The 14,533-nt window shown below is 51.4% G+C and overlaps 1 protein-coding gene across 1 annotated transcript in view; it reads left to right on the forward strand.

The window, feature by feature from the left end:
* The first annotated feature begins 5,984 nt into the window (after nt 1–5,984).
* The window catches only part of ARFGAP3 (ADP ribosylation factor GTPase activating protein 3), a 59,607-nt gene continuing 51,058 nt past the window's right edge, over nt 5,985–14,533 (forward strand). The window contains exons 1-2 of the mRNA XM_047786068.1: nt 5,985–6,158; nt 12,717–12,835. Of these exons, the coding sequence (XP_047642024.1) occupies nt 6,090–6,158; nt 12,717–12,835 (188 nt within the window). The 5' untranslated portion in view covers nt 5,985–6,089. The remainder of the gene's footprint in view (nt 6,159–12,716; nt 12,836–14,533) is intronic.

Raw genomic sequence — 14,533 nt, forward strand, 5'->3', positions numbered from 1 at the left:
TCCTTTCCACTGAGCCACAATGGGAATTCCCTCAGTCTGCTTCTTTCTAACCAGCCTTTGACTAAACACGTGTCAGCTACATGCCAGGCCCTGGGCTGAGCCTCTTTCCCGGCAAAGGGTCATATAAACATCCTGACATTGTGCGAGCATCATCCTACACGTCAAGAAACTGAGAGGCATCAGGCTACACAGCCAGTCAGGGGCAGAGCTGGAGTTTGAACTCTGGCGCCCAAATCCAGGTGCTGCTGTCTGAACCGCTGTCAACATCTGGAGGGCTTGCTACAACCCAGCTTGCGGGGCCACGTTCCAGAGTTTCTGTCACCAGGTCAGGGATGAGGCCCAGAGTTCCCATAGCTACCAAGTCCCCAGGTGATGCTGAGCCAGGACCAGACTCTGAGCAGGTCGGAGCTGCCCAAGTTGCCAGCAGTTCCACGCGCTCCCTGATTTGTTCATTGGACCAGCAGAGGCTCCTAGCCCAGGAGCACAGGAGCTGGGCCCTGGGGACCCGGAGACTGATCCATCACAGTCTGGGCCAAGGAGGTGGGGACAGAATGGACAGAGAGCGCCCAGGGAGTGAGGGACACCGGCCAACGTGACATCCCATCCCTGGCTATTCCCCCGATTCCCCATGCAAGGGGCAGAGAGGGGTAGGTGGCAGCCAGGTGGTAGAGGGAGGGTGTCCCGCCAGGTTGGATGGGCACCTTGTGTCCCCAGGCAAGTCCTTCATATCCCCGACCCTTGGGGGAAAATGGGGAAGTGGTTCCTATCTTCTCTTTTTCATCATCATTTGGGATCAAGGGTGTGAAACTGCTTGTTAAAACACACAAATATGGGGGAGTTCCTTCCATGGCACAACGGGATCAGTGGTATCCCTGGAGCACTGGACGCAGGTTCGATCCCCAGCCCAGCACAGTGGGTTAAGGATCTGGTGTTGCCACAGCTGCAGCATAGTTTGCAACTGCAGCTCAGAGCTGAGCCCTGGCCCAGGAGCTTCCCCTGCCGCGGGGCGACAAAAAAGGAAAACACAGACAAACAAACAAAAACCCATACAACTAGGGGGCACCTTGTTATAAAGGAGTCCTACCCCAGCTACCATCCCAACTCAAGCTGCCACCAAAGTAATGCAGACACGGCGCCCCCTGGTGGCCTAGTGGTTGAGAATTCCACATCATCACTGTGGCGGCTCAGGTTTGATCCCTGGCCTGGGAACTTCCACAGGCTGCAGGTGCGGTCAAAAGAGATACAAAGTAATTCAGACTCCAGATGGGCAGGAACGCTTCCTTCAAGCCATATATTCATCCATATGTGAAACGATATATAAGGAGGCTGGATGGTTCACCACAATCTGACAAAGTATTTTTTTTCTCCTCTGAAACTTACAAAAGCATAAAAAACGAAGCCAGTGGTTAAGAGCAGGGATTGGACTGTGAGGTCATATTCCCTGCACTCAAACTTGGCCCCTCTGTGGAGCCTTAATTAGCTATATTAACCTTGAGTAAAATACTTCATTTCTGTAAAGTGACAACAACAGTAAACATTTGTATTTCACTCTGTGCCAGACCCTGTTCTAAACTCTTCAGCATTTATTAATTCACTGAATCCTCACGGCATCTCTATGAACTGAGTAAATATTATGACTCCTATTTTTATAGATAAGGAAGCTGAGGCACAGAGAGGTTAGCTAACTTCCCCGAGGTGCAACAGCTACCGCACTGCCTAGCTAGATTCCGACGTGGAGCGTGCAGTGCCAGCCCCTGCCCACTAGGTTGTGCTGTTGGACTGTGAGGGCGCCTGCCTCTGAGGAGGAGGCCGCGCCTGTCCCCAGCTGTGATTAGGAGATTCCCACAGGACCTACAGGATGGAGCCCAGCCACCTGAAAGGCCCTGCTCTGCGCCCCAGGCGCTCTCCCTACCCATCGTCACTGCTGACACATCTGTCTGCCCCACCGAACAGCAAGCTCATCAGTGCAGAGACTGTGCCTTAATCTTCCCTCCAGCCCCAGTGCTTGTGCAGCTCACCTGAAAAGAAAAAATGAAATCGACTTTGAAACATCCAATAAAACTCAGCTGACAGTGTTTTAGACACCTCCAAGTCCTCTGTGGAAAGGGCTAGAAAATGAAGGAAGGCAGTAACGGATGAACAAACGGCCTGCATAAATAACATCGCTCTCTAAGGAAAAGGGTAACTAACGCCAGCTCCCAGTGGGCCAAAGCCCTGACCTGCAGCACAGCAGGCGGCTTCCATGAAACCCGAATGCCTGGCCAAGAAGTGTGAGAACAAAGAGCCCCAGCCCTATGGCACTTGATCACCAAGGTGAGACGACTGCCAGCCAACCACCTGCAGCTCAATGGTCACTTCCGGGTCAAGACAGCCGGGCTGTTCCCTCCCCTCTATAATATTTTCAAATAACAATGTTTATGGCATTTCTGTAACTGTAAAAGGAACAAAGGTGCACATGATAATTTGGAAACTCAGCAAAAGTATTCAGAAAAACATTAAAGTCCTCCTTGGAGTTCCCTGGTGACTCAGGAGGTAAAGGATCTGGCATTGTCACTGCTGTGGCGCAAGTCTCTGTTGTGGCTCAAGTCTGCTGTGGCTCGGGTTCCGATCCCTGGCCCAGGAACTTCCACATGCTGTGGGCAGGGGAAAAAAAAAAAAAGAAAGAAAAGAGAAAAGCCATCCTAGATCCCGACATCCTGAGGTCATGCTGCTGATGCTGATGCTGAGGTGCATTTGTTCTAGTCTTCTTTCCACACATGCACCTGCGCACATGTTCTGTTGTCTGCGTCACTAATGTGTGTGTGTGTTATGAAACTGGGATCATGCTCTAAATACAGCTTGCTCCCCTGCTTCGTTCTTTCACCATGTGATCGTGAGCATTTTCTCATGTCCCTAAATATCCTTCCACTAAAAAGGTGTCATGGCTACGTGATACTCCGTGTATGAGAACTCTCGTATTGCCAAGCACTTTTTTTTTGTTTCCCATTTCTTTTTCTTTTCCTTTGCTCATCTTTTTTCATTTTTAAGATATAACTTACATACAGTAAAAGGCACCCTATTTAATGTATAATTTGACAAATGCATATCTTCAGGTAGCCATCACCACAATCAAGATACAGAGAAGTTCCCAGGGGCTCAGCAGGTTAAGGATCTGCCATTGTCACTGCTGTGACAGGGGTTCGATCTCTGGCCTGGGAACTTCTGCATGCCTCCGACGTGGCCAAAAAGACAAAAAATGTAGGGAGTTGCCGTTGTGGCTCAGGGGTAAAGAACCAGATTGGTATCCATGAGGATGTGCGTTTGGTCCCTGGGCTTGCTCAGTGGGTTAAGGATCCGGCATTGCTGTGGCTGTGGTGTAGGCCGGTGGCTGCAGCTCTGATTCAACCTCTGGCCTGGGAACTTCCATATGGCACTGGTGCAGCCCTAAAAAGACAAATATACATATATAAAACTGTCTCGAATCCCCCAAATTTCTCCTGCTCCTTTGTAGTCAACCCCTCTTTGTATTTCCAGTCCCTGGGAGCCACTGATCTGTTTTCTGTTTCCATAGTTTTGCCTTTTCCAGAATGTCACAAGGATGGAATCATACAATGTGTAGCCTTTTGAGACTGTCTTATCTTTCTCTTCACATAATTCATCTGAGATCCATCCACCAACTTGTCTTTCACTTCATATTAATTCATCTGCAATCCATCCAAGAGTTTCATGCCTCAGTAAGTTGCCCCTGTTTACTGCGGGTAGTTTTCATCGAATGAATTTACCACGGTTTGTTAATCCAGCTGAAGGATATTTAGGTTGTTTCCAGTTTTTGATGATTATGAATAAATGTATTATAAACATTCAAGTACAGTTTTTTTGTGTAAATGTTTTCATTTCACTTTCCAATTATTTTATAATATTGTAATACCGTAAATATTAATGACAATCCTAAATCTTTTATCCCATTAAAGGAAGTAATGATATCAGCTTAAATTTCTATCTTTTTAAAAAAATCAACCAATAACATAATTACTTAAATATTTTACCTTTTAAAATGGGGGCATTTGTGAATTTCCAAAAATATGAAACCAAGCAGGACCCTGTGGGGCTCTCCTGGGTGCCAAAGCCCCTCTGTGTCCCCCATTTCTGGTTTGTGAAAAAGGGCTTTAGTCTCGCAGGACTTCCCTGAGCTCCAAAGAGCAGATTCAAGCAGTTGTTAATTAGGGAACTTAAAGGACTGAAGACACAGAGGAAAAACACTCAAGAAACCAGTTCATCGATAAAACAGTCCCAGTTCCTCCATAACAATTGTCATCCAATCGGATACATATCTTTGCGTTGTTCTGCAGAAACTAAGACCCCACCCAGCCAGGTGGAGGATGTTGACGGCATGGGGACCACAAGCACACTGACCACAGACTGGCTGGAAGCAGAAGGTTCCTGAAACATCACCCGTTAACTCACCACCCACCAATCAGAAGAAAGTTCAAGAGCTAAAACCCTCACCCCAATGTTGTCTTTAAAAGTCATCCCCTGGAAACCACCGAGGAGTTTGGATCCTGCTTGGTGCCTACAGTAAACACGGCGACTTCCTTCACCACGGCATCAGTAAACTGGCTTTGCTGCTCAGTGAGCAAGAAGAGCCAAGTTCAGTTCAGGAGCAAGTGCGCTGCCTTAGCCTACAGGGGTTGGTGGAAATCAGATAAGGCTGCTCCTGATTCCAGGAACTCAGTTTCTTTGCTTTGTTTTTCCCAGGCTAGGGGTCAAATTGGAGCTGCAGGTGCTGCCTAATACTGCAGCCACAACACCACCAGATCCAAGCCATGTCCTCCACCGACACCACAGCTCACAGCAACGCCAGATCTTTAACCCACTAAACAAGGCCAGGGATCGGACCTGCGTCCTCATGGATAATAGTCAGATGCGTTTACTGTCGAGCCAGGACAGGAACTCCTCAAGGGTATATACTTTAACTCAGTACCAGGAAGAACTTTCAAACAGAGCTGTCTGCAAAAATAACTTACTGTTCTGGAAGGTAATAAATTTCCCTTCCTTGGCAGAGGTCCAACTTCCCCAAGGGTTTCTACTCACACAGGTTGAGTGAACAATTCCCAGCCTCTAAAAGCAGAAAGACCACTGCCAAAGCCTTTTCCAGGGCCTCCCTGGCAGTCGCTCTCCTGTGCTGCTCAGCGCTGATCCCCCTTCTCTCATCCCATTGCACAGATGAGCAGACCAAGCTTTAGAGAGGTGACCCGAGCAAGGTCACAGCGCTGGGAAGGAGCTGGCTGGACCGTGCATTTGACGCCAAGACCTGTTATCCTTCCCTGAGCCGCAGAGCCTTACCTAGGGGCTCCACATCCACTAATGCAGAAGAGGCACCTTTCTCCATGCGTTAAAACCCTCTGGCGAGTAAGGGTAGGAAAAGGCCAGCTTCTTTTCCTGTCTATATTTATCCATTCTGACTGGGCGCCTCTCACCTCTGGAGAACTGCTACTTGTCACTGACATACCCAAACTGATACTGTAAGAAAACCAGTTTTCGGCATTGGAGGCTTCCCACTCAGCGCTCAGCTTTAGCTTACGCGAAAAAAAAGAAAAAAAAAAAGCAACTAACGAGAACCCAGCTTCTGGACTCCCAGATGCCGCAGGAAGACCCTTGCCTCTCGGTTCCTCCTCTGCCACTTGGAGGAGTAGGTTCTGCCACCCTCCCAGGGAGGAGGCGAGAAGACCCGGCGTAGAAAGCAGTCGGTCAGCCGACGTGGTGGTTCCCACTGAGGGGCTGGCGGGCGCACACCTCCGCGGGGCCCGGCTTCCACACCTACAGCCCGGCGCGAACGGCGAGCGAGACGCCTGCGCACGCGCGTACAACGCCGGGGGCGGGGCCTGAGGGGCAGAGCCGGAGGCCCCCCCCAAGCCTAGGCCCTAGGGGAGAGCGGCGCGCGTGCGCTCTGGGTGGCGGGCGGGGCCTGGGCGGGGACATCGAGAGGCGGGGTCGAGCGTCACGCGCAGCCCCGCCCCTCCGCCGTCGTCTACCTCCTGGAGGCGGCAACCGCTGCTGCTCTGCCCTTCCCGGTTGGCAGGGGCCAGCTGCGCCTCGGTTCTTTGGTGACCATGGGGGACCCGAGCAAGCAAGACATCCTGACCATCTTCAAGCGCCTCCGCTCGGTGCCCACCAACAAGGTAACGGCCGCCGGGCGTGTTCAGGCTTGTTTGGCATCCTTGCTGGACCCCGCGGGCGGCCCCTGCGGCGGCAGTGGCCACGGCCGCGGGAGGAGGAGCTGGCCCGGCCTGTGACACGTCGCACTGTGCGGCCGCAGCGGCTGGGCCTCGCCTGGGTCCAGACTGTGCGCCGCCCCCCCAGTCTCAGGAAGGCAGAGGCAGAAGAGGGGGCGCACACCGGGGTCCAGAGCAGGGCAGGCACCGAGGGGCCCTGGGTGCCGGAAGCGAGAGCATCTGGGGGTCCCGGGGGCGGACATTTGTGGGTTCCTGACACCGGGCCGAGGAACTTAAAGGAGGACGGAGGCGGCTTTTGGGGGGTGGCAAAGTGAAGTGGCCCCTGAGTTCCTGAGAATACTGAGGGCTCATACACGGGACTCCTGCGACCTGGAGCAGACCCCGGACACCGGAGGCCACCTGTGACCCAGCCGGGAAGCGTGCACGGGGCAGAAACAACAGCTGGTAGCCCTGGGCGCTTGGAAAAGCTCGACTCATCCCCTTTCCCCCTCGAGCTCACCTCTGAAGCTCCTCAGGGGCGCCTGTTAGAGCCTGGATTGTTCCCTGTGCCCTTCGGCGGCAGCCTCAGCTTCCCTGTCCGATAAAGCTGCTAAGTGGTCACTGCAGTGGCTTTGAGCTCTTTTCTCTTACGAGAAAGCCCACCACAGACCCTTTCCCTTCCTAACCTTTGGGTCTCTTTGGAGATTGGGGGTTTCCTTTCTTTTTTTCATCTCCAGAGCCTGTTTCCCCCCCATGACTCTTACAACTTTTCGCTCCTGGCTGGAGATGGGATGACGCATGGGGCTAAAGTGACACCCTCCGTGGAGGATCACAGATCGGAGTGGAACCTAGACAGTGCAAAGGGCTGTCGTGTCAGCATGGACTCTCCCCTCTGCTCCTGTGACAGGAGTTCTGTCTGGTGCCCCCTGTCACCTCCACCGCAACAGCTATTAACCAGCACGGTCATGCGTCATGACCCTGAGGTCCCTGAGTTTTACAGAATTTAGATGTCTTTGTTTTAAGTCTAGGTGGAGGTGAGCCCATATTTTTACAACCTAAGAGAAGTGAGAAAGAAAAAGATGACTGTAGGAGAGTCAGGAGGAGAAAGGAATTCTCCAGTGCCAATTTCTTTGCTATTTTCTTGATTTTCAAATGTAGATTGACCTGTTTATAAAGAGTGGTTGCTGTAAACAAGACTAGATTAAGATCTGCTTAGCAGTGTGGAAATTATATTTTTTGTTTGCTACATCTCAGAAACACAACGTGTGAACTGATCAAAGGGAAGGTGCCCCTTTTAAATAAGTCAATGAGTTGATACCAAAAACACTTTTGAGGGACGTGTATGCTTTCTTGTAAATGTTTATCCAGATCCTGTGACTTTCTAACTGTGTCACCTTGGGCAGGTTGTTTGACCACTTTATACCTTTTTTCCTCATCTGAAAATGGGGCATGAGCTGGGTCTAATTCAGAGGGTTATTGTGAGGCTTACATGAGAAAATCTAAGGAGTTCCCACTGTGGCAGGGTGGGTTAAGGATCCAGCCTTGTTGCAGCTGTGACCTTGGTCACAGCTGTGGCTTGGATTCGATTTCTAGTCTGGGAACTTCCATGTGCTGTGGGTGCAGCCATAAAAAGAGAGAGGGAAAAAAATGCAAGAAAAACATTTAGAGCAGTGGCTGTATATACTGGTCCTGGATGCGTGTCAGCTATTTTTCATTATTATTTGTATTATGAACAATACACGTGTAGAAAATTTTATATTCTATATCAGAATTAATAAAAGCGTTGAGCAAAACTATTTTCTGGTAATGTTCCACAGTATTGTGCTGCCTTTCTTGATGAAGACTTTTTATTTAATCATTAGTAAGAAACCATTACCGGAGTTCCCAGTGGCCTAGCGGTTAAGGATTTGGCATTGTCACTGCTGTGGTTCCTTGTCACCCCTGTGGCTCAGGTTTGATCCCTGGCCCAGGAACTTCCACAGGCCACAGGAGCAGCCAAAAGGAAAAAGAAAAAAAGAAACCATTACCTAAGCAAAGATGAAAACTAGTTTTAGTGATGCGGAAGGGTTAATAAGCATTTTTTAAATGAAGTGGTTAAAAAGAGCTCTAAGAAAACACAAGACAGGAAAGGTAGTTAAAGAAAAACAACTCGGTTTGTCTATAGAATGGACATCCAATGTGGTCCTCTTGCAAACAATGAATGTTTACTCTGGAGCAAAGTTTTAACTCAAAACGGTCAGTTTTCTAGTTTGTGAAATCCCTCCTTGTCTCTGTGCTCTTCCTTGGTTTTATATTGATTGCTTGGAGTTATTCATGCCACACATATCCATTGAGCACCTGCAGTGTGCTGGGCCCTGCAGAGCGTTGAGGTGCACTGGTGCAAACTGAGACAGGCGCCCTCCGCCTTCAGGGAGCTGACGGTCAAGTGTGTGGAGGACAGACGAAGGGCTGCCCTGCAGTGTGAGAGGCAGGGGAGTGGAGGGGTGAAGAGTGGCTCTGGAACAGACTCCTTGGGGTCCAGGCCTTGTGATATACCACTTCTTTGCTATGATGCTTCACTTGATATTTCCTTAGTTTTCTCGAAACGGGGCTCGAAACGGGTACTACCTAGTTAGGGGAGAATGTGAAATATGCAGGGACAGCGCAGGGCCCTTGTTTGAAACGTATTAAGAATTTTAAGATGAAACAGCCAAGCGTTAACCACCCATGGGCCCTTCTGGGAGCTGGACCCTGTGTGAGTGCCTCATACACCTGCTGGATGCTGGTCCTGATGGGGGCAATAACGGTATCTTCCTATAGGATTGTTACAGAGAGTCCCCTGGCTACTCAATATTAGTTGTGATTTCTATACAAAATTTTTTGGCCACGCCCACAGCATGCAGAAGTTCCCGGGCCAGGGAGGATCAAACCCTAGTGACAGCAGTAACCATGCCAGGTCCTAAACCACTAGGCCACCCGGGAACTCCTATAGTGATTATTATTCTCATCATGAGGTAAAACAAGTTGTTAATCAAAAACTATTTTTCATCACCGGAAGACCTGATATACTGCTCAGAAAGGCATGTCTCACCTTTGGTTTCTGATGGCACATCAAAGCAAAGTACAGTCCATGCTCCAAAAACCAAGGCAGCATCTGTGAGAGCCAGGCTTGTGTTTCTTTCTTTCTTATTTGCCTTTTAGGGCCGCACCCTAAAAGTTCCCAGGAGGGAACTGGAGGTTCCCAGGCTAGGGACTGAATCGGAGCTGTAGCTGCCAGCCTACAGCAATGCCAGATCCAAGCCATGTCTGCGACCGACACCACAGCTCACAGCAACGCCGGATCCTTAACCTGCTGAGCGAGGCCAGGGATCGAAGCCGCATCCTCATGGATCCTAGTCCTGTTCGTTAACCACTGAGCCATGAAGGGAACTCCCAGGCTTGTGTTTCTATCTGCCCTCTGAGCTTAGATTCCACAGTCCCAGGCTCAGCCTGTGAGTTCTTCCACCCCCACAAGCTTCCCCACCACAGTGTTTGCATTTGGGGCCTGCTTTGTGCCAGGCTCGGTGCTCAGCTCAGGTGAGCAGCTCCTCCTCTTAGCTGGGGGGTCAGGAGGATGCTGGAGCTGCTTGTTGGGAACCCCGCAGCTGTCTTTTCCCAGCCAGCCTTGCAGCCACCTGGCGCGTGCTTCTCAGATTCCCCCGCCCTGGGCTGTGTGCTCCCAATCTCCGGGTCCCCTCCCTGCCAAGGGTCGTTTCCTGCACAGGCTCTGGCCACTTGCTGCTCTTTGGGTTCTGATCTTGAGATCCCAGCTGCCACCTGGACACTGTCTCGAAAACTCTTTGCATCTCACCCTCGATTACGAAGATTCAACCTTATAACAAGCTGTCTTGCTCACTGGGGCTGCTGGACTGTGGGCCCCGCGGGCTGATCCTTCGCAGGCCACCTTTGCACATCCTCTCCTTGAGTGCCAGGTGCATGGATGCTGACTGCTGCTGGTTGAGTAAGGGAGGGGTGACCGTGACCCCTCACAGAGGGACAGCGCTCTTGGCACAGTCGGTCCCTCTGTCTCGCATTCCGCGGGAGGGGATTCCTCACTCCAACGGCTGTTGCCACAAGGCGTCTTCCTTTCCACGTCCTTTTCTCCTGCTTCGGTGGCCTGGCGGAGGGTAGGGGCTCAGCAAGTGTTGGTGGAATCAGTGCCGCCTCCACTTCTTCATACCTGAGCGTTTGCCACACTGTCTGGCAATGAGCAGGCAATTGATAAACACTGAAGGGACTGGCTGGCACCTGCCATGTCAGTTGTCACCCCCTCACCACTCTTCCTGCGTGTTTGATGTGAATCTGTCGCGGTGAGGGGCCTCGGAAAATCCACATGTATCTTTGGTCTTTATTGCCCTCGAAAGGCCAGGAGCCAGATTTTTGTTGATGGTTATAGTTGAGGCCACTTTCACATAGGCGGCTGTGCCTATAAAGTGTACCTAAAATATGGGGGCTTTAAAAAACCCTCCTGGAGTGCCTGCTGTGGCTCATTCGGTTACAAACCCATGAGAATGTGGGCTCGATCCCTGGCCTTGCTCAGAGGGTTAAGGATCCGGCGTTGCGGTGAGCTGTGGTGTAGGTCACAGATGCAGCTCGGATCCCACACTGCTGTGGCTGTGGCTATGGTGTAGGCCAGCAGCTATAGCTCCAGTCTGACCCCTAGCCTGGGAATTTCCAGATGTCGCAGGAGCAACCCTAAGAAAAAATAAAAATAAATTTAAAAATTAAAAAAAAAAAGAAAATAGTTCCAAACATCAAAATAAAAAAATACTAGGAGGAAAAAAATAAAAATAAAAAATAAAAAACCTCCTATCCAGCATTGTCACCACTGGCTTGGCTCACTGCTGTAGCATGGGTTCGATCCCTGGCTTGGGAACTTCCATGTGCTGTGGGTGTGGCCAAAACAAAACAAAAATCTCCTATTTGTGGAATTTTTACTACTCACTTGTCCTGATTTTAATTAATTACACATATTATTTCCATGACAAGCACTATGTATTTTAAAGTACTTTTATGTCCTATTATCAGATGAAGGATGTTTGACTGTAGTCAGTGTTGAGGGGGCTGGTGATGAGTTTCGCGTGGGTAATAATTTTATATAAGTTGTTCATTTGATTAACATATTTATTGAATGCTTAGTATGCGCAAGTCACTATTCTTCAGGCTCTGTGGGAAATTAAAAAAAAATACACAGATCTATTCAGCAAATGTTTATCGAGCGGTCACTATATCGGGGCTCTGGGCTGATACGGGAGGAAGGCACACACCCTGAGGGGCTCGGGGCACCCCCAGTGCAGGAGGGGCAGCTTCCTTGGTTGTCACCTGTGTTATCAAAGGACCCCCTTCACAGGGGGCAGCTCTCTGTATCAGTATCTGTGGCCGTGTATCCGGTCACTCTGGACTCAGCATCTTAAAACAACAAACCTAAGTTGTCTCACACAGGTTCTGAGGGTCAGGAATCTGGGGGTGGCTCAGCTGGATAAAATATGTTCCCCTCCCCCAGAAAACAAAGACAATTCTGTTGGTAGTGGAATTTTTAACTATCCCATTGTCCCGACTCTAAGTAATTGTAAGAACTGATTTCCAGGACGAGCACTGTGTGCCCTGAAGCCCTCTTGTGCTGCTGTTACCTGATGAGGCACGTGGACTTGAGCCCGGTGTTGGGGAAGGAAGGCCCAGGCCCTCTGCCGAGGCCGCCGTCCCCCGAAGCCTGGGGCTTCCTGGGGCTCCGCCACGTGGTGGCCAGCTCCCCCCCTGGCCGGCTGTTGACTGAAGTCCTCAGTTCCTCACCCCTGGAGCCTCTGCCCTGGGCTGCCCAAGGTCCCCCAGAGCCCGTGATCCAGGGGAGGGCGATGGCAAGAGAGAGAAAGGAAGCCCCGGTGTCTTTCATGACCGACACCCAGAAGTGACGTACCTGCGCCTCTGCCGTGGGATCGTCGGTCCTGCAGCCCCAGCTGGGCGAAGCGGGCTCCCACGGGAGGGTGGGAGTCCCAGGGGGCAGGGTCACCGGGGCATCTCGGAGTCTGGCTGCGGAGAGAGGAAATCGGCACGGACACGTGCCATCTGGTTGAGAGCCGCTGTCGGGGACAGGAAGGCCGTTGGCGTTCTGCGCAGGGGACAGCCCGCCTCGTGCTCATTTGGTGACCGGTAGGAGCCCTGTTGCCGCGTCCCGCGTGAGGCGCGTTCGAGGTGGTGAACACACGGAGTCTCCTCACTCCGCAGCCTTAGCGCGTGCGTGGGTTGTGACAGACAGGCAGCAACGTGTGACTTGTGGTATAATGAGTGCACTACGTTGATGGCCTGTTGCTGTGTGATTCTATGTAACGTAATAATGAGGGAAGTGGAAATTGGGGATTTTTTAGAAAATCTAGGTGTGACCTTTTCTAATAACCGGTTTCAAGTGTAAAGATGAAGCAGCTTTCGAGCTCAGTCGTGTGTTGGCTTCGAGGATGGCTCATTTGGCAAAGAAGAATGAAGCCGTAACTGCATTTGAAAATTTTCTTGCAGGTGTGTTTTGACTGTGGTGCCAAGAACCCCAGCTGGGCCAGCATAACCTACGGGGTGTTCCTCTGCATCGACTGCTCGGGGTCGCACCGGTCCCTCGGCGTCCACCTGAGCTTTATTCGGTAGGTGGGCCTTCCCCCCCCGCCGGGGGCCGGTCTCTCTCCCTTGTCCTTTTTGTTCGCTTCGACGTCCAGTAACATGACAGCTTGGAAATGAGTCATGGCGATTTTGACCTTCCGCACTCAAGCCAACTGGGAGGTTGAGCGGGTTTCCCTCCGGCTGCTGTCCTGGGGGTTGTGTGAGATGGGAGGCAGGGCTGCTGAAGGCAGGACCCAGGGTTGGAGACGCTATTTCCTTTTCCTCTGTTGTCCTCTCATGATTAGCAGCACGCAGGAGTCGTAGTCTTGCCCTGCTGCCTTCTGGGAGAAGGGGACCTGGTCGCGGTGGGTCCGTCTGTCACTCCACCAGGTGGAGGGTTAATGCCGATGGTGGGAGGCCCGTGTTGGAGCACGGCCCACAGCTCTGGCTCCCAAGGCCACTAAGAGCAAAGTCTGAGGGAATGGCTTTTGCATGAATTTTAGTGACCATGTCAAAGGCTTGAGTGTGAAAGTGGGGGTTTTTTTTTTTGCTTTTTTTTTTTTTTGCTTTTTAGGGCCACACTCAGTGGCTTATGGAAGCTCCCAGGCTAGGGATCGAATCGGAGCTGTAGCTGCCAACCACAGCCACACCGGATCCAAGCCATGTTGGCGACCTACACCGCAGCTCATGGCAACGCCAGATCCTTAACCCACTGAGCAAGACCAGGGATCGAACCTGCATCCTCATGGATACCCGCTGAGTCACAACGGGAACTCCTGCAAGTCTCTTTTTCTTAATCGGAGGACTTGGGCTGCGCGGGGCCTGTCTCTACTCTGACCCCTTTGGTCGTAGCCTCTGTGGGACCTTTGTGGGCATCTCGTGGGCATCAGAGAAAGGTGCCCCTCCAGACACAGCCTTAGGGGCCAGTAGGAGGCTAGATGCACCCTGGTGTGGAGCAAGGCGCATTGAAATACGAAGAGGATCCCGGCCAGGCTCAGGGCTTGGAGGCCGAGAGCAAGGCCTGCACTCTGGCAGCCGTGGCCTGTGCAGGGCCCCCCTGGGCGGCCGTGCCCAGCTCTGCCCGGCCGGCCTCCCCCGTCAGGTCACCTCCTCCCCTGGGGAAGGAACCAGCGAGGCAGGCAGGCTGTTTGAAATGCCAGCAGGCAATTTCATTTTCTATTATGACCTGAGGAATATTGACATGACAGCGTGATTACCATGCAGAGCTTTTGTTCCTGCAGGGAACACCTGTTATCATTGGTAAAAAGATATTCCGTATGCTGGCACAAAAACTAGATACTAATAACATAATTTTCTTTTTAATGTATTAGCCTACAAAAACTGTATGTATGTCCCTGGGTCTTCTTTCAGAAATCAATTTATAAAGACACAAGGGACTAAATATTAAAGCCATGTAGCTCCATAGGTTATTGTTTAGAGAAAGGCGCGCTCGCGTGCGTTCATTCTGCCTAGTTTGAGTGTCCGCGAGTGTCCCGTCGTCTTTTCTTTTCTCTTAGACGCTGGTCTCAGACATTCATCCTACGCTCTCGTGTCCTCCTCGCTCTTGTAAAACGTGCAGGGATTTGGTTGCCAGGGCAGGTGTGTTCTTCCTGCTACCGGCAGAGACATGGGGTCGCCCCGTGCCCAGAGCCCGCGACGGACGCCTGGGCCCCGTGTGTGACAGCCTGTCGCCGCCCTGTCCCTCTTCCTGCGCGCGCTCCCTCCGCTAAGCCCCGCCCATC

The sequence above is a fragment of the Phacochoerus africanus genome, chromosome 7 (genome assembly GCF_016906955.1).
Source record: "Phacochoerus africanus isolate WHEZ1 chromosome 7, ROS_Pafr_v1, whole genome shotgun sequence".
NCBI classification, from domain to species: Eukaryota; Metazoa; Chordata; class Mammalia; order Artiodactyla; family Suidae; genus Phacochoerus; species Phacochoerus africanus.